This window comes from Sorex fumeus, unplaced genomic scaffold (genome assembly GCF_029834395.1).
Source record: "Sorex fumeus unplaced genomic scaffold, SorFum_2.1 ptg000034l, whole genome shotgun sequence".
In the NCBI taxonomy this organism is placed as follows: domain Eukaryota; kingdom Metazoa; phylum Chordata; class Mammalia; order Eulipotyphla; family Soricidae; genus Sorex; species Sorex fumeus.
The window spans coordinates 2,631,517-2,656,798 of NW_026606091.1; the positions used below are offsets into that span (position 1 = coordinate 2,631,517).

General features: G+C 39.0%; 1 protein-coding gene across 1 annotated transcript in view; it reads left to right on the plus strand.

Annotated features, from left to right (window-relative positions):
- Positions 1–1,161: 1,161 nt before the first annotated feature.
- LURAP1L (leucine rich adaptor protein 1 like) overlaps positions 1,162–25,282 on the plus strand; it is a 49,119-nt gene continuing 24,998 nt past the window's right edge. Inside the window, exon 1 of the mRNA XM_056117225.1 lies at positions 1,162–2,178. Within this exon, the coding sequence (XP_055973200.1) occupies positions 1,870–2,178 (309 nt within the window). The 5' untranslated portion in view covers positions 1,162–1,869. The remainder of the gene's footprint in view (positions 2,179–25,282) is intronic.

Genomic DNA, 25,282 nt, shown 5'->3' on the forward strand with positions numbered 1-25,282 from the left:
TTACACGTCACAGTGCAATTCTTATCCATTGAGCTTGTGGTTTTCCAAATTTAGGACAACACAAGCTATTTTATCATTGTGTTGAAATGTACTGCTTCTCTTTGATTTCATATATTGTTACTCAAATTTAAAAATGGGTCAACCAATTTATAATCAAGTTCCCAATTTCTTTTGAGAACTGGGAAATAACAAATTCCCAACATACAGATCAAAGAACTTTAGAAACTTTCTCCCTGACACATACTATTTCATTCATAAGATCTGTTTCCTGTCAATAATTTGCTTAGATGAAGCTATAGCAAAATCAAATTCTGACTCAGATAATCAGATAAATATCTGCCTATGTGTTTACAAGTGTAATGTAATGTGCTGTTTCTGGGAATTGAGCCATAGAAGGACAAGACCACAATCACTTATTTGTTTGAGTAACAGAGGGACTTATATTTGGAATTATTTCAAAAGAACCCCCAAATCAGTTTACTGGAATGAAAATAGTAACCTCTACTTGAAGATTATTAAGATTAATTGAATGATGAATCAAACCTATAATCCACATTGTGATTCATATTAACTTACTTGGTGGCATTATCTTGATAGATCACACTCAGTGTGTTTCTTGGTAAGAGATGAATATATAATACATAAATTATCAATGAAGACACTTTTTAAAGTATTTCAGCAACTCCCTCATTAAAAACTACTCTTATGTTAATGTCATATCTTATTTTGGAAATTTAAATCTTCATTTCTGTTTGTAGTGACATATTGTAATCTTTGGTAAAGATTTTCCTTGCATATTATCATTAAAGATTTGGAGAAAATATTTGCTTATTAGTATAAAACTAGTAGGCAATGCCAGTTTTAAATTTTTTCACCTAAAGGTAATGAAAGGTAGGAAATAACATCAAATTTAAAGTTCTTTATCTGCCTATAATTCTGGCTGTTAAGAAGAATGTAGCTAGCAGGCAATATCTTAGGTGAAGCTGAATATCCAATACTAGTATTAGTCTCTCAACTGAAGCAAAACTCCGAAAAGGCCCTTGGAAGCAGAATTAGGAAAATTCCTCTTACTCTTATAGTCTGTGATATACGGTACTAGGGTTGGCCGTGGTTTGGTCCACCTGCCAGCGGAGTTTAAAGTTTCAGAGGCTGGGAGGAACACAATGACTTGGATCTAACTGCCTAAATGGGAAGAGGGGTATTTCTGCGACATCAAAGAAGACTTTACAGTCCTGCTGCGCTTGCTATCTCTTTTTTATGCATCCATGCACAATCCGACTTCCTCTTTCGGTAACCAGTGATTATTTTTGACAACCCAGGATACTCGGAAAGCTGCAAGACAGATGGCCGAAAAATGAAACAACCCTGGAGTGTGGCTACCTCTTATTTTTGTGTCGCTTGGTACCAGATGGACAGTGAGTGAATGGCGCAGGGGTGTTGGACGAACAGTTTAGAATGCGAATTTTCTTCCCACGAAGCTACATTTCAGACTTCATTGCCCTTTTCCTTTCGTCTGCAGTACCTGCTCCCTTCCTCTCCTCTGCCCTCTGCACTAACAATTAACTTTTCAAGAAGGTAGCCAAAAAAAAAAAAAAAAAAAAGAAGAGTATCGATAGAGCAATCACCCTCATCCTAGAGCCCCAGGCGTCGCTGCGCCCCGGGAGCTGCGGCTGAGCCCCGCAGAGTCTAGGACGGATTTGGGGGGGTGATCGGGCGCGGGCGGCTATGGAGTGGACGTTGCCGTCCGCCTGCCGAGGCTAGAGAGCCGGGAGGGAGCCGCGGACCCCCACCCCAACCCCCCACCTCTGCAGCCGGGGAGGCCTGTCCGCCACTGCCTTTTCGCACCGTTGTCATCGTTCTGGAAAAGTCATGGAAGACGGTCCGCTGCCAGACCTCAGAGATATCGAACTCAAACTGGGGCGCAAAGTCCCCGAGAGCCTAGTGCGTTCGCTCCGCGGGGAGGAGGTAGCCCCCCTGGAAAAGGACAGGGACCCCAGTGTGGGGAGCGGCGGCGGCGGCGGCGGCGGCGTCTGCAGTAGCAGTAGCAGCTGCTGCAGTTTCCCTCCCTCCGTGTCATCCTCGTCTTCGTCCTCTCCAACCTCCAGCTCCCCGCGACAGAGCCGCTCCAGCGCCCTGGAGAGGCTGGAAACCAAGCTTCATCTCCTGCGGCGAGAGATGGTGAGTGGGGCGCGCCGGCGGTGGGAGCCCTCCCTCCACCCGCCTCCCTCCCCTCCCCCCCCCAACCCGGGGGGCGCGGGCCGAGGCGGGCATCTGGGACCTTGGGGCTGGGCTGGGTGCGTGGGAAACGCGGGGAGCAAGGGGCACACGCGTCTGGTGGCAGATGTTGCGAGCCTTGTTTACCGTGGACTTTGCCCGGTCAAGGTTTGCCAAGGCAGCAGAGCCTGCGGACCTTCTGCCCTCTGTGACTCCGGGTTTCCCTTGAGCTGCGGCTCCGGCTGTGGCCCGCTGAGGGTTTGCAGCTCTAGCACCCTTCTGGGGCCTGCTGTGCCGCCAGCCATTCACACTTGCAGTTCAAAAGGTGGTTCAGTCCTTTGCACTTACTGCAAAAATTCTTCCTGCTTCACCGAGAGGTGGCGCGACCGGTCACTGCAGCCTTTCCCCCGGTTTACTCCTCTTCCACCACTCCGGTCCCCCGCCCCCCGTGCGGACGCGCAGCTGTTCCAAAGCCAGGGGCTGATGCTTCACAGCTGGTTCAGAAAAACAATGGCCCACTCGTCCTTGAAATCCTTATGAATAGACCGTTTCACTGTTTTGATCCCGGCGAGCAGGTGATTCCCCGGGCCCGGGAATCTGCTAAAGACCGCTTCCTACCCTTCCCCCTCCATCCTCTATCTACAATTGTTTTCTGAACTGTTTGCGAATGTTGGCCTAAGAACAGGACAAAGGGACTAGTAGAGTCTAAGAAGACTTGTTATTCCGGATATACTTAGATTTATTTACTTGCCATGAGCTCTTGGGGTTGTCATTTCACCTCTGTGGGTCTGAGGTTTATTTGCACAATGACTAGCTGGAGGAAATGATTCTTTCCTACATCCTTTGAAGAAAATGATGAAGAAAGCAGCAGCGTCTTCTATTTACTGCTCGGCTAATAGAAATGTTGAAAAAGGGAGCTTCAGTTACACAGACATGGTGAGGAATTCCTACCTAAATGACTCTGTTGAGGCTTTTCATTCAAAAAGAACACACCCACCTTTGAAGTAGTGTGACCCACTACATCAGAGGTGTTCCCCAGCTCTTTCTGCAGTGAGAACATTCTGGAGAAGATAAATTTCACACAATAATCTTGGCAAACGTATGTATGCAAAAAGCCAATTTTTGGAGATCATCCCTTGTGTTCAGAATTTTCATATTAGAATAGACATTCTAGTACCTCACTCTAAAGACTGTTAAAGATTTCTAAGCTGGCTTACGGACTTTAGTTTCTTTAAGGAATATGTTTTCTTGCTACTTAGAATGTTCCAGATGTTGAATGTTAAAATATATGCATATTTATATGTAGTTATGTATGTTTACATACTATGGACCTGTACACAAACAGGCTTCTAATTGTCCCTATCTACATACATATATACATATATATGCCATATATGTCTGGATATGTATTGGTGTGCATATGTAATGCATATTTTTCTTTTATATTCATATTTCACTGTATAAACATGCACACAAGTTGTACATATTAATTGAACATTTACTATATATTAGCAATGATCTGGTTACTGAATAAACAAAATGAAAAAAATCAAGAAGACTTTCTGCTTACATACATTTGCTATTTATTAATATTAGATACAACTCAAGTATGTTTTAAAAAACTACACAGGATTGAAAAAAATTGGGATACTTTTAACTAAAGAAACTTTCTAAGCTAACTCATTTTTCTTAATGAAAAATGTCACAGTTAACAAAAAAATCTGCCTTTATCAGTACGTATCTCAATGGAAGTATAACATTTTAATAAAGACATTTTTGAAAACAAACAGCCTGAGCAAAAACAGCAGTGACAGATTGCTAATTGACTTCTGCATTTTCTGTTTGAAGCATCAATATCTGTAGACTTTCAGAAATTTATGTCTAAACAGATCATTTGAGTTCAAATTTACAGTAACTTGGTATTCTAAGGATGATATCCATTGAGCAACTGGCATCACTGGAGTTTAGAGCAAGGGGCCTGAGAGCAGGCATATATCCCTTGCCAATGAGACACTTTCTCTCATGTTATATAATTCTTACAAGTCCTAAAAACCCCATCTTCAGCATAATTGCAAAGCAACAGATTTGTTTTCCTGTAGACTTGGCAGTTTTGACATAAACATTGAACAGATGCACTTATACAATTCTTCCTGTCTCTTTCTAGCATCTTCTTATAGAGAAGTTAGGAAATTAGCCCTGGAATGTGACTTTATAATAATAGCTTTCATGTTCTTTTCAGCCCTCTACTATAAGCATTGATTTATATTAACTGCTATTGTGTATGACTCTATATTTCATGCTCATTGTTTTATATTGCTTATAGATTTTTTCTGGGAATTATAGAATTACGAGAATCTGGATCTACCCACAGAGCTTTTGCCTAAAAATATAAAACACCTAAACCATGCACAAGCCTCTCTTTTCTTATTAGAATGGATGTGTATATAACTGATACAGTACTATACAAACTTTTACGAAGGTTGTCCCAGTATAAAGTTCTTTACAAAAATTGAAAGAGACTAAAGAGGAGAAAGAAACTTCTATGGCTATGTTTCTTAATGCTGAAACCTCTATTACCAATATAAATAACTTCATAAAAGGTGGACTAGGGTAAGATATTGGCCAAAAAATTGTATAGTGGTTCATTTAAATTTTTTTTATTAAAGAGCCATGATTTACAAGGTTACTGATAGTTTTTAGGCATACAATAATTCAATACCGATCCCTTCACCAGTGTTAACTTCCTTCCACCAGTGTTCCCAGATTCATTCACCATCCCAACCCCCCCTCTACCCCCATCTGTCAACTTAACAGGTACACTACAAAGTGTTAGTGATTGACAGTTAGATCTCGTTTTTAGTTCTGTTGAATATGTGTTTTGGGTTCATGGCTATACCTTTCAACCATATCGCTGGTATAACTGAAGCCATCATGCTTGTTAACCCAAACCATCTTGTTCTCTTCTTCCCTCCATGATATCTTTCTTTCTCTCTCTGAAAACACTGGGGTTGAAGATGATCTAAGCTTCGTCCTTTAACTTCAAGACATTTCCTCATCTAGTCGTCTATAGACAACAGATAAGTGAGTGCATCCTGTGATTCTCTTTCTTCTTGCTTAATTCACTCAACATCATATCTTCAAGTTTCAAACATGTTGCAGCAAATTGCATGATTTCATTATTCCTTGCAGCTGCATAGTATTCCACACATGTATTGGTAGTGTGTGTATATAAACACGTAGACATACAAACACAGACACACACATATCTTCACAATCCACTCATCTGTCATTGGATACCTAGGTTGATTTCATATGTTAGCTATTGTATTCAGTGCAACAATGAATAATAGTGTGCATATATCCTTTTGAAAGAGTGTTTTTATGTCCTGAGGATAAATGCCCAAAAGCAAAATTGCTGTCCACATGGCAGTTCAATTCTAAGTTTACTGAGAACTCTCCAGACTGTTTTCCACAAAGGTTGTACCAGAGAACATTCCCACTAGCAGTGAAGAAGAACTTTTTCATCACATCCCTGCCAACACAGATTGTTCCTACTGTTTTTGTTGTGTGCCATTTCACTGGTGTAAAATGGTATTTCATTGTTGTCTTGATTAGAATTTCTCTGATAAGTGATGCTAAGCACTTTTTCATGTGCCTACTGGCCATACCCCTGACTTCCTCTGAGAAGTGTCTAATCATTTCCTCTCCTCATTTGTTAATAGAGTTCTTTTTTTTTTTTGCTTTTTGGGTCACACCCGGCAATGCACAGGGGTCACTCCTGGTTCTGCACTCAGGAATTACTCCTGGCGATGCTCAGGGGACATATGGGATGCTGGGAATCGAACCTGGGTTGGCCGGGTGGAAAGCAAACACCCTACCCACTGTGCTATTGCTCCAGCCCCTGTTAATAGAGTTTTTGAATTTATTTTTATTGATCTTTGTGAGTATCCCAGATATCCAAACTTTATCTGATGTGTTGACTGCAAATATTTTTTTCCCCATTCAGTTAGCTCTCTTTCAGTTTTTAGCTCATGGGTTTTCTTTTTTGTTTTGTTTTTGTTTGTTTGTTTTGTTTTTCCACTCAGAAGTACTTTAACTTATGTAGCTCCATTTGTTTGTTTTTGATTTTGTTCCCTTTGTCAGTGGTATCAGATTATTAAAGGCACCTTTGAGGTTCAAATCTTGAAGAGTTCTGTCTATATTTTCCTCAATGAATTTTATAGATTCTGGTGGGATGTCAAGATCTGCCATCCCCATTGAATTGACTGTTGAGTGAAGTGTAAGATATGGATCGAGCTCTAGTTTCTTACGTGTAGTCATCCAATTTTCCCAGCATATTTGTTGTAGATGCTATCTTTACTTCATTTCATGTTCTCAGCTACTTTATCAAAAATTATCTACTCACATATATGAGGTTTTTTTCATGGGATATTCGATTCTGACCCATTGATCAGAGGGTCTATCTTTATTAGAGCACCATGCAGTTTTGATCACTATAGCTTTATAATATAGTTACAAATTCAGTAATGAAATACCTCCTAATTTCTTATTTTTCAGTATGGTTCTGTTTATTTGCTGTGCTTCTGATTCCATACAAACTTTATTATTGATTTTTCAAGATCCCAAAATAATTTCATCTGACTTTGGATTGGGAATGCAATGAATCTATATAAAAGTTTAGGTAGGATAGTCATTATAATAATATTGATTCTTCCCATCCATGAGTATGAGATATTTTTCCACTTCCTGAGATCTTCCCTATCTTTTTCTTAAGTGATTTAAAGTTATCATGGTATAGATTTCCCACGTCTTTTGTTAAGCTGACTTCTAGATACTTGATGTTTTTGCTTTTTGGGTCACACCCAGTGATTCACAGGGGTTACTCCTGGCTTTGCATTCAAGAATTACTCATGGCAATGCTCAGGGGACCACATGGGATGCTGGGAATTGAACCCGGGGCAGCCACATGCAAGGCAAATGCCCTACCTGCTGTACCCTAGCTCCAGCCCAATACTTGATGTTTTGGGATCCCTTTTTAAATTGCATAAGCTCCTTGATTGCTTTCTCCTATGCTTCATTCTTTGAATATAAGAATTCAGCTAATTTATGTCTATTGACTTTGAATTGGGCCACTTTGTTATCTTGGTTTATTTCTAGTAGCTTTTTTGTGGACCCTTTAGAATATACTATGTATATTATCATGCCATTTACAAATACTGATAGTTTTAATTCTTCTTTTCTTTTTTATTTATTTTTCTTGCCTGATTTCTGTAGCCAGGATTTCTAATAATATGTTCATTAGAAGTGGAGAAAGTGGACATCTTTGCCTTGTACATGAGCTTAGTGGGAGTTCTTTTAGTTTTTCACCATATAATATAAATAGTCCAATTCAAGGTGATAATATCAAAGTGGACTGGAGTGACAGCACAACAGGTAAGGTGTTTACCTTGCACGTGGCCAACCAGGTTCAATTCCTCCGCCCCTCTTGGAGAGTCTTGCAAGCTACCAAGAGTATCCCGCCCTCACAGCAAAGCCTGGCAAGCTCCCCATGACATATTTGATATGCCAAAAACAGTAACAAGTCTCACAACGGAGATGTTACTGGTGCTCACTCAAGCAAATTGATGAACAGTGGGAGTACAGTGGACAGTGGAATATCAAATGTTTTGGAGAGGGAATAAATTTTTCCAAAAGTAAAGTGTTTTTGATTTAAAGATAAGAAAATTTAATTATACAATAGCAAGTGTAGAGATAGACGTAGGAAAGTTATGATAAAATCTGGAAATCAATTTCATATCTCTCTTGCAAAGTCTGTACCCAATAATAGTCGTTCAGTTCATTTCAGTTCAGAGTATTTTTAATAGCTGTTATATAATTTGAAGTAAGGTAATACTGAGAACGAATAAATATTTTCATCACATTTTGCAAATAATATCCTTGTGATTTTTAGATGGTTGAGAAATCTAGTCAAGGTCGAACAGGTAATTAATGAACATAGCTATAACTGGAACTCAAATTATCTTACTGCATGGGGTGCTCCCCCACATCCCAATCATTTATTTTCAGAGTACAGTATAATTTTTGTAAACCTGTGATAACTCAATAGCCATGGGTACAAGCAATTTGGACAACAAAGCTCCTAGGAAACAAGAACCCCCCCCCAAAAAAAGAATAGAACCTTAGCATTGTTTATCAAATATTAATATTTTATATGTTATTTAAAATCTTTCTCCTTTTTCACATAAATAATCTGTCAAATTCTGTGTTTTATCACATGGCACTTTCTGTGTTTGTGTGGTGGCAAGAGAGTTCATATTAGATCCTACTTTACAGCTACTCCCAGTATACTACTTGGGAATATGAGGTGCTGGAGATTGAATCTGGGGCTCCTATGTACAAAGATATAATCTAGATAGTTGAGACATCTTCCCAGTCTGACTGAACTTTATTTACTTTATTTTTTCATACACTGTTTAAAGGGATTTTAAGGATATCTCAATTATGTATAGCATGCTGCTAGTTAAGGTAATGAAAATAATTGTCATCAATGTACTCTGAAAGATTTTGAAATGCAAAAGATGATAAAGACAATCACTGAAGAATGAGGACCTGAAACAAGATGAGTCCAACGTGTCTTCCCACACTTAGCTTCCTGGATTATTATTGTTGATACCATTGAAGTGCAGTTTAGAATGAATTTAGAAAGCTGAAACAACGTTCTAGTTCTAGTCAATTCTGTGTTATGCAATGGGACATTGACCATTCTTTATATAGTGCAATATAAATTGAAAACTAGTTTGAAAATGCTTTACTGATTTCTGTCACTGTCACTGTCCTCCGGTTGTTCATCTATTTCCTTGAGCAGGCCCAGTAACATTGTGAGACTTGTTGTTACTGTGTTTGGCATATGGAATACTTCTGTGTTTGGGGCAATTGTTTGCATAACAGCTGTGTAAAAGTATCTAGTAGAATAGTCTCATTGTAGGTGTTCAGCTTTGCTTACTGCTGAAACAGTTCAGTACTCCACTGTCCTCCAGTTCATCGATTTGCTCGAGCAGGCCCAGTAACGTCTCCATTGTGAGACTTGTTACTATGTTTGGCGTATCAAATAGGTCATGGGTAGCTTGCCACACTTTGCCGTGAGGGCGAGACAGAGGGCGAGACACTCCTGGTAGCTTGCAGGGCTCTCCGAGAGGGTCAAAGGAATCAAACCTGGCTCGCCTGGCCGGCTGCTTGCAAGGCAAATGCCCTACCGCTGTGCTATCGCTCCAGCCCATAATAAAATATTTACAATGTTTAGGATGGTAGAATTATACTTTTAATTAGTTTTTTTTTTGTTAATCTTCTCCATGTTCCCCTTATGTTAAAGACGACTTATTTAATTTTAATAACAAGAAAAATATGTTTTGTATTTCCTTGATAATTTCATCAATTGACTTCAAAAATATTTTGACATACTTGAAAGACTCTAGGAATTTCTATCAGTGTTTCTCTGATTTAGTTATTTTTTACAATTAGTTTCATTAGTATTTTTTGCAATTCTGTGATTGGTTCATTTTAAAATTTGGGCAACAATTTAAGGAATCTATATAAGAGAAAAACCATCAAGTGGAAGTCGCTGTACCTGCTGAGTTCAGAAGATAGTTGAAAAGATATAATGGGAATGTAATTTGGCCAGAGTAAGATTACAAACCAAAAAGTCAGCAGGCACATGGTGTCATAGTGGAAATCAGATGTAAACACTGAGACTAATCTGAAGTTGGAGAGATTTCTCACAACTAATGTGCCTTGTATAAGGAATTAAAAGTGCTGATAACTATGCAAATGAAAGGTTTAATATTAGGCATAATGACATCAATTAGATGGGGAAATCTGTTTCTTAACAGTAGCTTCTTAAGACATCAAGGAGATGGGGTAATCGCATTCCTAACAGTGGCTTCTGCCATTTTGCCTATGGAATGTTATTATACTTAATCTAATAAACCAATCTTGTTGCAACCTGTTTCCTTATAGTGGCTCATAAATTGACAGTAGCGCAGGCTAAAGTAGTTAATGTCATGTTGTTAGAGAAAACATAGACGCCATTGAAAGAATTTATATAATGTGTACCTTGAAAACAGTAATACTTTCCAAAATTGTACAGCCTCACCCTGTCCCTTGGAATGTATGTTGAATGATTGGTATTTACAGGAAGATTTTCTGACAAGAAAAATTTACTTTCCACTCTGTGCAAGCTATACAATAACAGTGTCTTGTTCTTAAGAAACTTCAAATTTTGTGAATTTAAAAATAGTGATACATGCATTTACCCAGGAGGATAAGAACACATATCTTACTGTCCATTTTGTAGTAATGTGTCACAATGAAAAATAAGTAGTATATTACAATTTTAATTTTTAACCTACAATTCCTGATACTAAAATTCATTCATGACTGGTATGTCCAGGTTCCTTATAATTGTTCTTTGCTTTCCTTTTTGTTTTTCTTTAAAAGTTAAAATATTTACTATTCTTTTTGTTTGGTTTTGTTTCGTATTTTTGGGCCACACCTGTCCATGCTCAGAGTTACTTCTGATTTTGCCCTCAGGAATCATTCCTGGCAGTGCTCAGGGGACCATATGGGATACCAAACATCAGACCCAGGTGGGTTTCGTGCAAGGCATGCAACCAAGTACCTTACTTGCTGTACTATCTCTCCAGTTCAATATTTACTATTCAAGTGATGGGTCTCTAGTTTGTAGAAGATGGCTTTGGAACCAGACCAGTTAAGATCCTACTTAAGCCTAAAGCAAGTCAGGACACAAATCAGTAGTGCCCAATAGGCTAAACTTTAACCCTAGGGAGACTTTTACTTCTTTTCCTGTTGGAAATAATGGCCTGTCCCAATCTCAATGACCCTCATTGAGTCTTGGCTTTTTTACTTATTATTATATGACACTGAACAAGTTATATTAAAAATTCTAGGGGCTGGAGCGATAGCACAGGGGGTGGGGTGCTTTGCACGTGGCCAACCCAGGTTCGATTCCCAGCATCCCATCATCCCAGGAGTAATTCCTGAGTGCAGAACCAGGAGTAACCCCTGTGCATTGTCAGGTGTGACCCAAAAAGTAAAAAAAAAAAAAACCTCTAGCAATCAACTTTTTTGTTAGTGTAGAGATATAAACACCTCTGTTGAAGCATTACAAAAATTGAATTAAATAGTCTGAGAAAGCCAACTATTACATTGCACTGTAGTACTGTCCTCCCGTTGTTCATTGATTTGCTCTAGCAGGCCCAGTAACGTCTCCATTTTGAGACTTGTTGTTACTGTGTTTGGCATATTGAATACATCACGGGTAGCTTGCCAGGCTTTGCCGTGCAGGCGAGATACGCATTAAAAATTAGTAATAAGAACAGAGACTGTATAAGCTATATGCCATGGCTTGATTGTTCTGTGAATATACTTGTGGTGCTGAATAAGCAGTGTAGCTTGGGACTACTGAAAAGTGTAGACACCATCTCTGTCATCAACTGTCACATGTTTGATAAAAACTAAGAATTAAGTACATGGATATTTCCCCTGCATTTGTTGTAGCTGGAAATATTGATTTCTACTATAGATGTACATATATTTATATAATTTACAAAGTACATTTTACAAGCCAGCATGCTGCAGAGTATAATACCACAGATGAAAGAATTGTGCAGACTTGTTTCTGGTAAACTAGGAAGGTTGAGAAACTAAGAGTAGGCTAACTTACAATGGGTCCTTTTGAAGTGTGAGGCCCAGTGTTAAAATTTTATGTGTAATTATCCCATAGAAACCTTATATTAACCTTCATTTATAAAGTTTACAACTATTCATGAATAAAACTTGAGGTATATTGTTAATGCTCAAGACTACCAAAATAATTAGCCGCATGAGTTTACTCAGGTTAGTTAGAATCTGAGTTTTAAGCCATGACTATACAGCTGCTTTTCATGCTTTGAAACTGTGTTTCTAAAGCTTTTTCTGTCCTTGATCCCATTCCAATCTTGTTTCCTTTCTGTGACCTCCTGTCCTAAAAGTTGGCCCCATAGTCCCTTACTACATCTCCTCATTTACTCAATTTTCACATGACCACCTTAGAATAGTCTGGGGGCTAATGGGGCCTATATAGCCCCCAGTTGAGAAATGCTGTTTTAAAATGCCTGATGTGGGCACGGAGAGGTAGTACAGCTGATAAGGCACTTGCTTTTTATGCAGTTGACCTGGGTTCCACCCCTAAGTACCCTACGTAGTTCACCCAACCTACCAAGAGAGATCCCTGAACACAGAGCAAGAAATAAGTCACTAACATGTTTGGTCTGGCCCCAGAAATCACAATAAAATACTTGATATTCATATTGAAACCCGATATTAAAGTATTTTCTCTTCTTTCAGAATTTTGACACAATTGAACATGCTAAACATGTCTGCTTACCATAAGCTCTCTCTGAAGGAAAAAAAAATCTAAAGAGACTGTCTAGATTTGTGTGAACGTATCCAAAAGTTAATTGCTAGTTCCCACATCTCAAGATTCCCAGTCGACACTGCCCTGTTCTAATGAGATGAAGGCTCAGATCTCAGTACTGGAGCGCAAAGCTGTTCTTAACTTAGATTGAAAACTTACTATTGGTAGCAATTTAGCTCCCCAAGACACATGTTCAGGACAAAGCTTAGATCTTAAATCATTCACCAGAAAGAAATAGAAACTGGGTATTTTGATACTGTCTTATACTTACTTAAGCACTGCTTTCAAATCGTTGGTCCTCTAATAAAAGCTCAAACATGCTATTTTTCTGAAACACTACCAGTTCTACACATTGCATTATGATTGCCAGATGTATATTTGAAACACATCTATCTAACTAGTGCCCAGTGGAAACTGCATTTATCTAATTCACACACACACATACAATGTTATTTTTGTAAACATACAATTAGTTTAAACTTCAAAATAAACCATGAATAATTCAGATTAAAAAGGCTAACTTTTTATATCAAAAAGGCTAACTTTTGTGCTTGATGTTTTTATGTTACTATTGCTATTTTTATTAGCAATAAAGTATGACTTATAAGGCAAATAACTTTATTCAGTCACCCTAAGTGAATTCCTAATCATCTAATTCAAACATTAATCTGACTAAATGCTGAATTCAGATTACTCTTGGTACTATGTCTACCTGCCATGAAGTGTCTCCACTGAATGTGAATGAATCTCATAATCCACCATTTAAGAATAATCTGAGCCACATGGAATACATCGTATGATCAGCCTAGAATTTGGTGCAGGGTTGAGAGACATAGCTCAATTTGTGTAAGGCCCCAAATTCTATTCCTCACTCTGCATGACCTCCTGGAACACCATCTAGTAGAACCCTGATGGTTACTCCCACCCCCAGCACTGTAGGGAGTGGCCCTTATGGCCTCTGTTGGCCCCAATGGCCTACAAAACACCATGTCATGGCATGGATGGGTGGGAGCACCCTAACCACCAGAACCATACTGCCAGGTTGAGTATTGTGGGAGAGGTTTTTGGCTTCATAGCTCTGTTGGGATCACCCTTCTCCTTACTCCACATACAAGAGAACTAAGTGCTTTTAGTCCTTACAGCTGAAAAATGGATTCATTCAGTCCTTGCAGTGCTCATGATGACAAAACATATTCTGGTTCCAGGAATCATACATAATCAGAAATTTTGTTTTTCCAACTGAAGAAACAGTATCTTTAAGATTACCTTGTAAGATATAAAGACAGGGACCAGAAAATTAATACAATGGGTAGGTGTGTTTGCTTGCATGCAGCTGACACAGTTTCAGTTCCCAGGATCACCACATCTGATCCCTTAAGCCATCTTCAAGGAGTGATTCCTTAGCTCCAGTGGATGAGGAAAGGAGGAAGGGAGGAAGGGATGGGGGAAGAAAGCAGGGTGGAAGGGAGTAATGGAAGCAAAGAAAGGAGGGAGGGAAGAAAGGAAGGAAGAAGGGAAGGAAGGAAGGAGGGATGGAGGGAAGGAAGGAAGGAGGGATGGAGGGAAGGAAGGAAGGAAGGAAGGAAGGAAGGAAGGAAGGAAGGAAGGAAGGAAGGAAGGAAGGAGGGAGGGAGGGAGGGAGGGAGGAAGAAGGGAGGGAGGGAGGGAGGGAGGGAGGGAGGGAGGGAGGAAAGGAAGGAAATAGGGAGTGAGGGAAGGAGGGATGGAGGGAAGGAAGGATGGAGGGAAGGAAGGAAGGAAGGAGGGAGGGAGGGAGGGAGGGAGGGAGGGAGGCAGGGGTGAGGGAGGGAGAAGGGAAGGGAGCAAGTAGCTAATCAGGTTAACAGGAGACTAATAGACATAATATTGCCTAATAAGCCATCTATCTGATGGCCTTTGTCAGAGGAAGTTAGAAGATTGGAGAAACAGGGGCTCACTGAGAATGAGAGTTTCAGTCATTGCACAGATCAATCCAGTGCTTCATTTGGCAGCTACCAGACCTTGTTACCATATGTTCCCTTAACTATGTAGGCTGAGGGTGTTAGCAGGTCCATATTTAATTGACAAATTTTATCTTCAGAATTTACTCTCATCAGTCCCCACTTGGTCACAAAGAAATAACTTTAGGGGTGAATTTTCAAATGTAACCTCTGCTGCCTCACGAATTACAGATTTCATGAGGATAATCATTTCACTTCTTTATAAATTCACCTTTAAGTGGCCCTCAACTCAGCATGCTGTGGCTTCTATACAGTAATTTTATAAGACATTTTTTCTTGATAATATAGTTTGTTTTAATATAAACAAAAATGATTTAATATGTGTTGTTTTAAGTATGGAGTGTCTTTTTGACTCTGTTTTGAAATAGAATGCCAGAAGTAAGCTAGAAATAAATCTTCCTCAACATTCCATATATTTGGGGAGCAGATTAAATTTTTCTGCATGAAACTATCTCTCTAAGAAGGCCTGCTTCAGGAATCATAAACATACTTAACACTAGCATCTCAAATTGGGGCAATCTGTTACAGCTTTGTGATTGTGATCACAGTATCTCTGATACAGATATTTAAAGCTGAATATGTTTAAAGCTGTCTCTGTCAATTTGCTTTATTTATTTATTGTTGGCTTTTGGTTCACACTCAGTGGTACTCAGAGGCTATGCCGAAGTAGGGGCTCAGGGAAATATGTGGTACTAGGAATTGAATCTATTTTTTACATAAAAAATCAGTTGATGAGGTAAAGCAGTAGTGTATGTATAATTTCTACAAATAAGAAAAATCATCTGAATTACTCTAGGATAGGAAGATATTTAGAGATTTCTTCATTCTTATCTTAGCTAATTGATCATCTCTCCTTTGCTTGCATTTTTATAATGAGAGGGACTTTATTTCACTGCTTTCCAAGACAGACTAAGCCCTCTTCAGACATTATATTTGTTATTTGTCAATTTCAGTTGTTCATCAAAAGAGACACTCTGTATACATTTCCCTGGAGAGTAAAATGCTCCAGCACATGTATGTAACATGCCCTGGATTTATTTATGACAAGTCTGGTCACCGTCCTCCCTTGTTCATCGATTTGCTCAAGCGGGCCCAGTCTCCATTGGAGACTTCGTTGTTACTGTGTCTGGCATATCGAATACATCACGGGTAGCTTGCAAGGCGAGATACCAAGGAGCTTTTTAAAATAAATTGTAACAAAATTTTAATGCATTTCTGATAGTTTTGTATGTATATAACTAAAAGATTTTCTTGACTTTTGTGCAACATGAGAAAAGAACAACACTGAAAGTTGGGAATGATGAAGAGAAAGACAGAAGAGGTAGTACAAGGGTAAGGCACTTACTTACCTTGCATGCAGTCAAGCCCTGTTTGATCCCCATCATCACATGGTCCCCAGCATCTGTGGTGTGGCTCTAAAGGACTCTGAACTCTCAGGGGTGGCCTAAGTCACCCATTGCACCACAGGCTCCAGCACCACTATATGCTAGGGTTTGGTTCTTGCAGGGTCTGCCAGAATTCCTGAGCATCACTGAAGAGAACCAAGAGAAGTTGGAGAGAAATGAGCACTCTCCTGCACTGCCCCTGGTCCTGTGCATTGAAGGTACTTTCAGAGAAAAAATTGACACTACCTTAGGAAAATACTCCTAAGGTAGCAAATCTAGTGTTAGGAATACTATGAATGACATAGATTTGTATCCCAAAGTAATGTTTTTTTTTAAGAGTTTAACTGTCTGAATATAGTATTATAAAGCTATTTTTTAAAAATAAAATGATCAGGGCTGGAGCGATAGCACAGTGTGTAGGGCATTTGCCTTGCATACTGCTCACCGGGTTCCATTCCCAGCATCCCATATAAATGAATGACATAGATTTGTACCCCGGCACCATCTATGGTCCTCCAAGTGCTGCCAGAGGCATAAAGCCAGGAATAAGACCTGAACACCCGAGCACCACCAGGAGTAATTCCTGAGTGCAAAGCCAAGAGTAACCCCTGTGCATTGCTGGTTGTGACCCAGAAAGCTAAAAAAAAAAATAGAATGATCTATATGAGTAAACGATACCCATATAGTATCATATAGGCCTCGAATACGACCTCTTATTGTCTAGTTCTAGCTCTCGGAGTACCCAGCAGACTACCAAGAGTATCCTGCCTGCATATATGCCTGACTGGAAACACCTGTAAAGGGGATTAGAGGCTGCCCCCAAAGCCTCCATCCCTCTTGGAGAGCCTGGCAAGCTATCCAGAGTATCCCGCCCACATGGCAGAGCCTGAAAATCTACCCGTGGCATACTTGATGTTTCAAAAGCAGTAACAATGATGGTCTTCATTTCCCTGACCCTGAAAGAGCCCCCAGTATGCCATCGGGCCACACTAGCATGTGGCAGGGACGAATGGAGACGTTATTGGCTCCCGCTCGAGCAAATCGATGAACAGCGGGATGATAGTGATAGTGATCTATATCATCAAAAACAATAGGTAGACTATTTTTGTGCAATTAAAGGAGGCATATGTAGTGATTAAAATCATGCTTTGAAATTTTGAAATAATTATTTTGTTACAAAGCCACACCAAGTGGTGTTCAGGTCATATTCCTGGTTCTATGCCCTTGGCAGGACTTGGAGTACCATATATGGTGCCAGGGATTGAACCCCAGTTGACCAGGAGGGAGGCAAACACTCCACCTCCTGCATTATTTCTCTGGGCCCTGAAAATATTTATATAAGACATAAAGTGGTCTGGGTCCAGCCTGTTTCCTACATGGACCCAGAAATCTCCAGAACTGTACACCGAAACTTGAGCCATGAGTAAACCTTGAGCACTACTGGTTGTAGCCTAAAGATAAAACAAATATTAAGGAAATAATATCTAAGAAGCTACCATGCATGCCTAACTGAATCACACAGATCAGTGATTTTGGCCACACTACAGCATTCAATCATGGTAAATGTTTAATAATCAAAAATTCATTGGCTGGAGCGATGATAGTACAGCGGGAGGGCATTTATCTTGCATACGGCTGACCAGGTTCGATTCCCAGAATTCCATATGGTTCCCTGAGCACCACCAGGAGTGATTCCTGAGTGCAGAGCCACGAGTACCCCCTGAGCATCGCCAGGTATGACCCAAAAAGCCAAAAAAAAATGCATTGGCAACAATTTCACAGCAAAAGCACACCATTTACAATTTTTAAACAACTCTGCTGGTAATTATTTCCACCATATGACAAAATTCTATATATGTATTATGACTTTGTTGCTTTTGTACCAAATTTTTGGTTCTGAATGTTGCTCACTTTTTCTTCATCACTTTAATCCCAAGGGGGCCAAGACTTTGACTATGTAGTGCCTGCATTTTCCTCATTTTCAGACAATTATTTACCTTAATGTCTCACAAAAACTTAATTTGTTTAATGTGTGAATTAATAACACATCAGTCCTGCTTCTACTTTTTGAGTGGAGTCCATTAGCGACTTAGTCTTTTTGGACTGAAACACAGAACCTCAATGTGGCCTCTGGCAGCCTCCAGTCAGGTACCTGAAATGCAAGTTTTGATGAAAGGAATACTAGAATATCTTTCAAATATCTTTCTACTATGTGTTACTCGGACACTTGACCTTTTGTAGAGAGTCATTTTCTGCTATTTTGAAGTGGTACAGCAGAATTTCTTTTTGGGTGTGGGAGCCACTCTGTCAGATGTTGTCAGTTTCAAGAACCATGTCATCAGATATATTGGTGGAAAAGTGACGTAAAAGAGTTGTTTTTATTCTCTGACAAGTGATCTAAAAAAGCTAGTGAGCTTTTGTTTTTGCTTTCTCTTTTTCTTCTCTGGTAGAAGATTGAAGACTCAGACTTTTAAAAAAATGAACTACTTTATGTTTGGTATTATCTGTATATCCGTGTACACCTGATTAGGCACATGGGTAGTATTAATAATTTGGAAACTAGCTTTAAACCATACTTGAAGAAGCTCCTCCCCCCCAATACCACCCCCCCATACCCACCCTTCCCTGCCCATAGACTTTGGACTTGTCAATACAGTCATTCTTGTTCTGAGGTGTTTGGGGCAAATTGGCAATAAACACACCAGCAGTATTCATATGGGTATGGGTAAACTGAATAGAGAATGAGAATGATTAGGTTTCTTTGACTCAACATACTTTCCTGTTTTTAATTTGTAACTAGGTGAAAAAGATGAAAAATGGCTGCTATATTCTAAATATTCTAAAATTGCTACCAAATGAGCAATTGCATAGGTTTTTTTGTTAGATTTTGTGATTATAGACATCAATTTAAAATAGTGCCCCAAACATATTTGTCTTAGCAATTTCTTAGTGCTCAAGGACCATTCACTCTTGGCAATACTGAGTTGGTGGTGGAGGTCTGATAGTTCACTTCAGGCACCCAGAGGTGTAGGGACAACCAAACCATACCTCTCATATATCAGACATGTGCTCTGTGTATTACAGATGTCTCTTGCTTTTTCATTTTTGTTTTTTTATTAATTTTATCATCCAAGGAGAAATACCAAATATATAGTCAACTTTTAAAAAACTTTCCATTTGAAAAAAATGGATTTTAGACCACATCCAGCTATGTTCATAGGATGCTCCCAGCTCAGTGCTCAGGAGCCACCCTGGAAGTTTCCAGGGGACCATATACTGCCAGGAATAGAACCCAGGGTCTCACACAAGTACTCTATCTCTAAGCCACTTCACTGCTCGTTACAATAATTATAGATTTTCCATCATAGCTAGATATCCCTGTATGCTCCTCAGTCATACTGCCCCACATAACATTTTACGTTTGTTTTCTCTCCTTCCTTCTTTCCTTCCATCCACCTCAATCCAGGGTCTTTTTCTCTCACTTTTTCACTTCCCCATGATATTTTAAAACATTTAGTTTAAATGTTGCAGATAGAATTATTACTTTGCTTCTAAGTGTTTCAATGAGCGTAGTTTGAAAACACGGTAAGTTATAGGTCATAAACACTGTCTTTCCCTCCTGTATACACTGCAATCATGATTAATGATTACATTATCCTTGACCTGTCCTTAATGTACTTTCAACAGAGCATTGCCAAGGACTATCCTCATGAACCAGAATCTAGTTAAGGCCTAGGAGTTAGATAATAGATGAGGTTTTATTCTACCTAACGCATAGTAGGGAAATTAGAAGCATATGTCTTCAATTTCTCACATTCTTATCAACTTAATACTAGAATTTCTATTCTAAAATTTATTTTCAGTCAGATCCATATGGCATTGTAAGTAGCAAGCAGTTTTGAACCCTAGATGATATTGAGTAAATATATCCAGAATGTTGCATACAGGAAGCCTGTTTTCTTCTTTTGTTGAAACTGTCTGGGAGCAAGAATTTGAGTAACAGTTTTGTTCTGTAAGAAAAAAAAAGTGCCAAAAAGAAGGAAATCATTTCAGTGTTTCTTCTGTGTGTCTTTACTTCAGGAACTATAAGAAAATGAACATAATATTCAGTGTATATGTTCCAGTAATTTATTTATAGCATATATTTGCTAAAATATATTATTTCCCCCAATGAATGTAACTACTAATAATAGTCCTACCAGTATAATAGTTACTTGGTCAAAGACTAAGCAAGATATACTATTCCTCTCACTATGTGCTTGTTTTGTTTTTCATTTACACTTTTTTTTTTTAACTGCACTGGTAGCACTCAAGGCTTACTCCTGACAAATCTCAGGATCATTTGTGGTGCCTAAAATAGGATCCAGGCTTGATGCAAGGCAAGTGCCTGGCTCGCTCTACAATCTATTTGTCCCTAATTTAGTTTTTAAAACAGAAGCAAACTCTTTGTGTTGAATTAATATTTAAATTGCATTAATATTTATTCAATAAAACTATTATGTTGAATTAACTCTTAGAAAATATTTAGATGCTTTTCTTTCTTCTGTTATATTCAGAATTTGTTAGGAACTGTGGTCCCAAGAACCCTGATAAGATAATTTTTAATTTATATATTCTTTTCTTTGAGGTCATGACTTCATTTAAATTTTTTTTCTATTTTTTTTTTGTAATACTTGTTTAACTGGTCCCTGCTTGACAATGTTAAAAGTGAATTTGGTAAGTTCATAATAATTACATGGGAACAAAACTGTAATAACCAAGAAAATTATGAACCTATTTAAATATATTTTTTGTTAATGGGGAGAATAAAATAAATAGCAAGGGATATGTTGACAGATACTGATCTCATGCTGAGGAATCCAGACTAGTTGTTTTCATAGGACTTAAATTTAAGTAAGGACTTAGAAATACAGTTCTTGGGACTGGAGTGATAGCACAGAGGGTAGGGCATTTGCCTTGTACGAGCTGGGTTCAATTCCCAGCATCCAATATAGTCCCCTGAGCACCACCAGGAGTAATTCCTGCATGCAGAGTCAGGAATAACCCCTGTGCATCTCTGGGTGTGACTCAAAAAAAATAAATACAGTTCTTAATTTTCACTGTGCTATGTACTTCCATTCTCTCCAGTGACCATCTCTCAGTAGCCTGCTTTATTATATAAATATCACCTTGTCTACTAATATGTCCTGCTCCAAGCTAATCTGCTATCAAACAAGTTAATTTGGATACTCTATAACAGTATGCTTAATGCAAACCGTCCAAACAAACACTGTCCTCCTCTTGTTCATTGATTTGCTCAAGCAGGCCCAGTAATGTCTCCATTTTGAGACTTGTTGTTACTGTGTTTGACATATTGAATATTTCACGGGTAGCTTGCCAGGCTTTGCTGTGTGGGCGAGATACTCTCGGTAGCTTGCCGGGAGGTGCGGAGGAGTCGAACCCGGCTCGGCTAGGCTGGCTTTGCGCAGGGCAAACACCCTACCTGCTGTGCTATCGCTCCAGCCCATGCTTAATGCAAAATGAAATTATATTCTTTGATATCTCTCTTACTATGATTCCTTTGGTTAGTTACGTTGACTTTTTATGAGCACACATATTTGTTGTCAATGACCTTCATCTGTTCTTTGGAATGGCATTAAATGTCCTTTACGTACATGTTTTGATAATTTATTCAATCAAATATGGGAAGTACTGTTTTTTTTTCTTTTTGGGTCATACCCGGCAACACACATGGGTTACTCCTAGCTCATGCACTCAGAAATTACTCCTGGTGTGCTCGGGGAACCATATGGGATGCTGGGAATTGAACCCGGGTCGGCCTATGCAAGACAAACACCCTACCCGCTGTGCTATCACTCCAGCCCCAGGAAGTACTGTTTCAAGAGCCCTCTATTTCCCTTCTTTTTGGGCGGTGGTCTCAAGTGGTGCTTGCCTGGGGTCCTCGTGCAGAAATTCTTGAGCAAACAGCTACATTCAGTGTGAGGTCCAAGGGTGTAGTGCTTGTTGAGTACAGTGGTAACATGAGCTATGCTGGCATACTCAGAAGCTCCCAATGCCACATCTGTGTTGCTCAGGACCCCCAGGGCTGCACCTGGCAATGAGAGGGAGACCTTTGGATGACTGGGACAGAACGGGGATTAGCTGCATGCAAGCCATGCACCTTAACCCTTCTACAAAGATGTAGTGGTCCTTCTTCCCAACCATGTTACAAATTACATTTGTAAAAGGAATTTATTTTAAGAGATTAACTTCACAGAAAGTAGAAAGCGTATTCAAGGAGGCAATTGACTACTCCCACCCTATTGTGGATTCATATCAGACTGAGAGATTGTAGAGGATATTAATGGTTGTTCTGTATTTTGTATACTATCATTTTCAAAGGCAGTTTTAAAGGACTCAGTAAAAAACAAGCTTTAAGTTGTGTTCTTTTCAGTCATGGCACAAAGCAATCTCTTTAGTGAAACACTTTACCTGGTTCTATACTTGATAAACTGATAGACTATGAAGAGTTGAACCAGTTCAATATGGAGCTACACAAACAGCACAGCACAGCACAGTCCTCCCATTGTTCATTGATTTGTTCAAGTGGGCCCAGTAATGTCTCCAGTGTGAGACTTTGCTGTTACTGTGTTTGGCATATCGAATACATCACGGGGAGCTTGCCAGGCTTTGCCAGGGGATGAACAAGATACTCTCGGTAGCTTGTCGGGCTCTCTGAGAGGGGCGGAGGAATCGAACCCGGCTTGGCCACATCAGCCGCACGCAAGGCAAATCCCCTACCGCTGTTAGATTTAATTAAGAGATGAAATAAGTCCAGAATATAGTCAGTAGTGGTCAGTCAATAAATAAATAACAAAATACTTCACAAATGGATATTTCTTACTGTTTTGGAGGCTTTTAAAACAATCAGAGCACAAACATGCTACCATATTGGTATTAATATGCAAGTAGGTTGAAGTGATTACTGTTAGCATCTATAACACTGTTTAATTCAAAGCCACTAACCATTAATTAAGTCTCCTGGAAGCACGATCTTGTGTTTACATTGTGGAGTTGAAAGTGGAGATACAGAGACTGAGTGATTTGTAGTAGATAAAGAGAAAGCCAGATTCCCCACTTTCCTAACTGGTTGTTCAGGATGGTAGATAGTGGCCAGTATAAATAAAGAAAACACATTTCCATTTATACTTAAATTATAAAATTTCAAACAGCTATACTAGGAAAGCTCATTAATGTCACAATGTTAAGTGTTGAGTTGATTTTTGTTTGCTTCCATTCTTAAGACAATTTGATTTTATTTGTAGCACTGTAGTACTGTAGAACTGCCCTCCCGTTGTTTAATGATTTGCTCCAGCAGTCACCAGTAACGTCTCCATTGTGAAACTTGTGACTGGTTTTGGCATACTGGATAAGGAGTACCTTAAAAAATATTTAAGGTGAAACAAACATTTGCTTTATTTTCTGCACATCACTGAGTTGATGCCCTGTCAATAGAATCAATAGCATTGAAAACTGATCCTCTACATCACTGTAGCACTGTCCTCCCATTGTTCATCGATTTGCTCGAGCGGGCCCAGTAACATCTCCATTGTGAGACTTGTTGTTACTAAGTTTGACATATCAAATATGCCACGGGGAGCTTGCCAAGCTTTGCCATTTGGGCGAGATACTCTCAGTGGCTTGCTGGGCTCTCTGAGAGGGCTGGAGGAATCGAACCTGGCTCGACAGTGCCAGCTGCATGCAAGGCAAACGCCCTACCGCTGTGGTATAAAAATAACAAAATTTGGGGCTATTTTGGGGCTGGAGAGATATTACAGTGGATAGAATATTTGCCTTATATGTAACTCATCAGGTCTGATCCCGAGCATCCCATATGGTCCACTGAGCACTACCATGAGTAATTCCTAAGTGCACAGTCAGGAGAAACCCCTGAGCATTGCCAGGTGGGGCCCCCCAAAAAGACAAAATAGAATCCATTTGTTTTGGTAAGTAGAATTTGGGGCTACATTGATGCATTAGCTCTTTCAAAAACAAATTAAGTATATATTAAGAATGTTAGATAGATTCATATATTTGGAAATGAATTTAGAAATAGACTATTTGCTGTTAATTCACCATACTTTGATTTTCATGAACAAATACATAAAATTACTTTTGTCTCAGGCAAAGTTAGTGGGTTTTATTCAATTAAATTCTGTGATATATATTTATAGTAATTTGAGAAGTTCTCTCATAGAAAAGAAATGTAAATACGAATGTTTCCAAATCTTTACTCCTTGGAATTTGAAGATAGATGAAAACTCTCATCTGAGCACCATTTTATTATGCCATTTGGTTCCTCCAAGTTACTGTGTCTTTCAAGTCGAACCAGTAATAATTTTGAGTTTTGCCTCTATTTTTAAGATTTTACTTTAAAATATGTGAATAGCCTTCACTACAGTGGAAGTTGTCTCAAGAACTATACCTGATTTATTTTGTTTCTAGAATTTAGCAAAGGACAAGAATTCAGTAGCACTGTAGCACTGTCCTCTGGTTATTCATCGATTTGTTTGAGCAGACACCAGTAACATCTTACAACAAACTGTGAGACTTGTTGTTAGTGTTTTTGGCATATCAGATACACCACGGGGAGCTTGCCAGACTTTGCTGTGCAGGTTGGATACTCTTGGTAGCTTGCTGGGCTCTCTGAGAGGGGCGGAGGAATCGAACCTGGGTTGGTCACGTGCAAGGCAAATACCCTACCCCTGTGCTATCACTTCAGCCCAAGAATTTGGTAGCGAGGGATAAATTAATAAAACCATCTATAAAGTGATCTTCAATGATGTGATTGGATCAGTAAAGGTAATGGAAGAAATTGGGGCAAAAGTATAAGCATTGATTACTTAGAAAAATATAGTGAGAATTAATGAGGTAGATGTGAAAATTATGTTGAAGTTAATGAAAGTTTGAAAATATAAAATAATCCTAAATAATAGAGAGTACTAGCCTAAGAAATTTGAAAACGGCTTAATGCAGAATAAGGATCAATTGTAGCTGCATTTTAGGGAAGCTATGTAACAAAAGCTGTGTTATATTTATGCATACTTAACTATTTTTTATAATTCTTTTTTGGGGAAGCTAAACATTTTCCATGTGTTTTATATTATGGGATCCTTAAAGTATGTTGTAAATACTTTAAAAATACTCATAAACAAGAAAGCTCAGTGTTGATT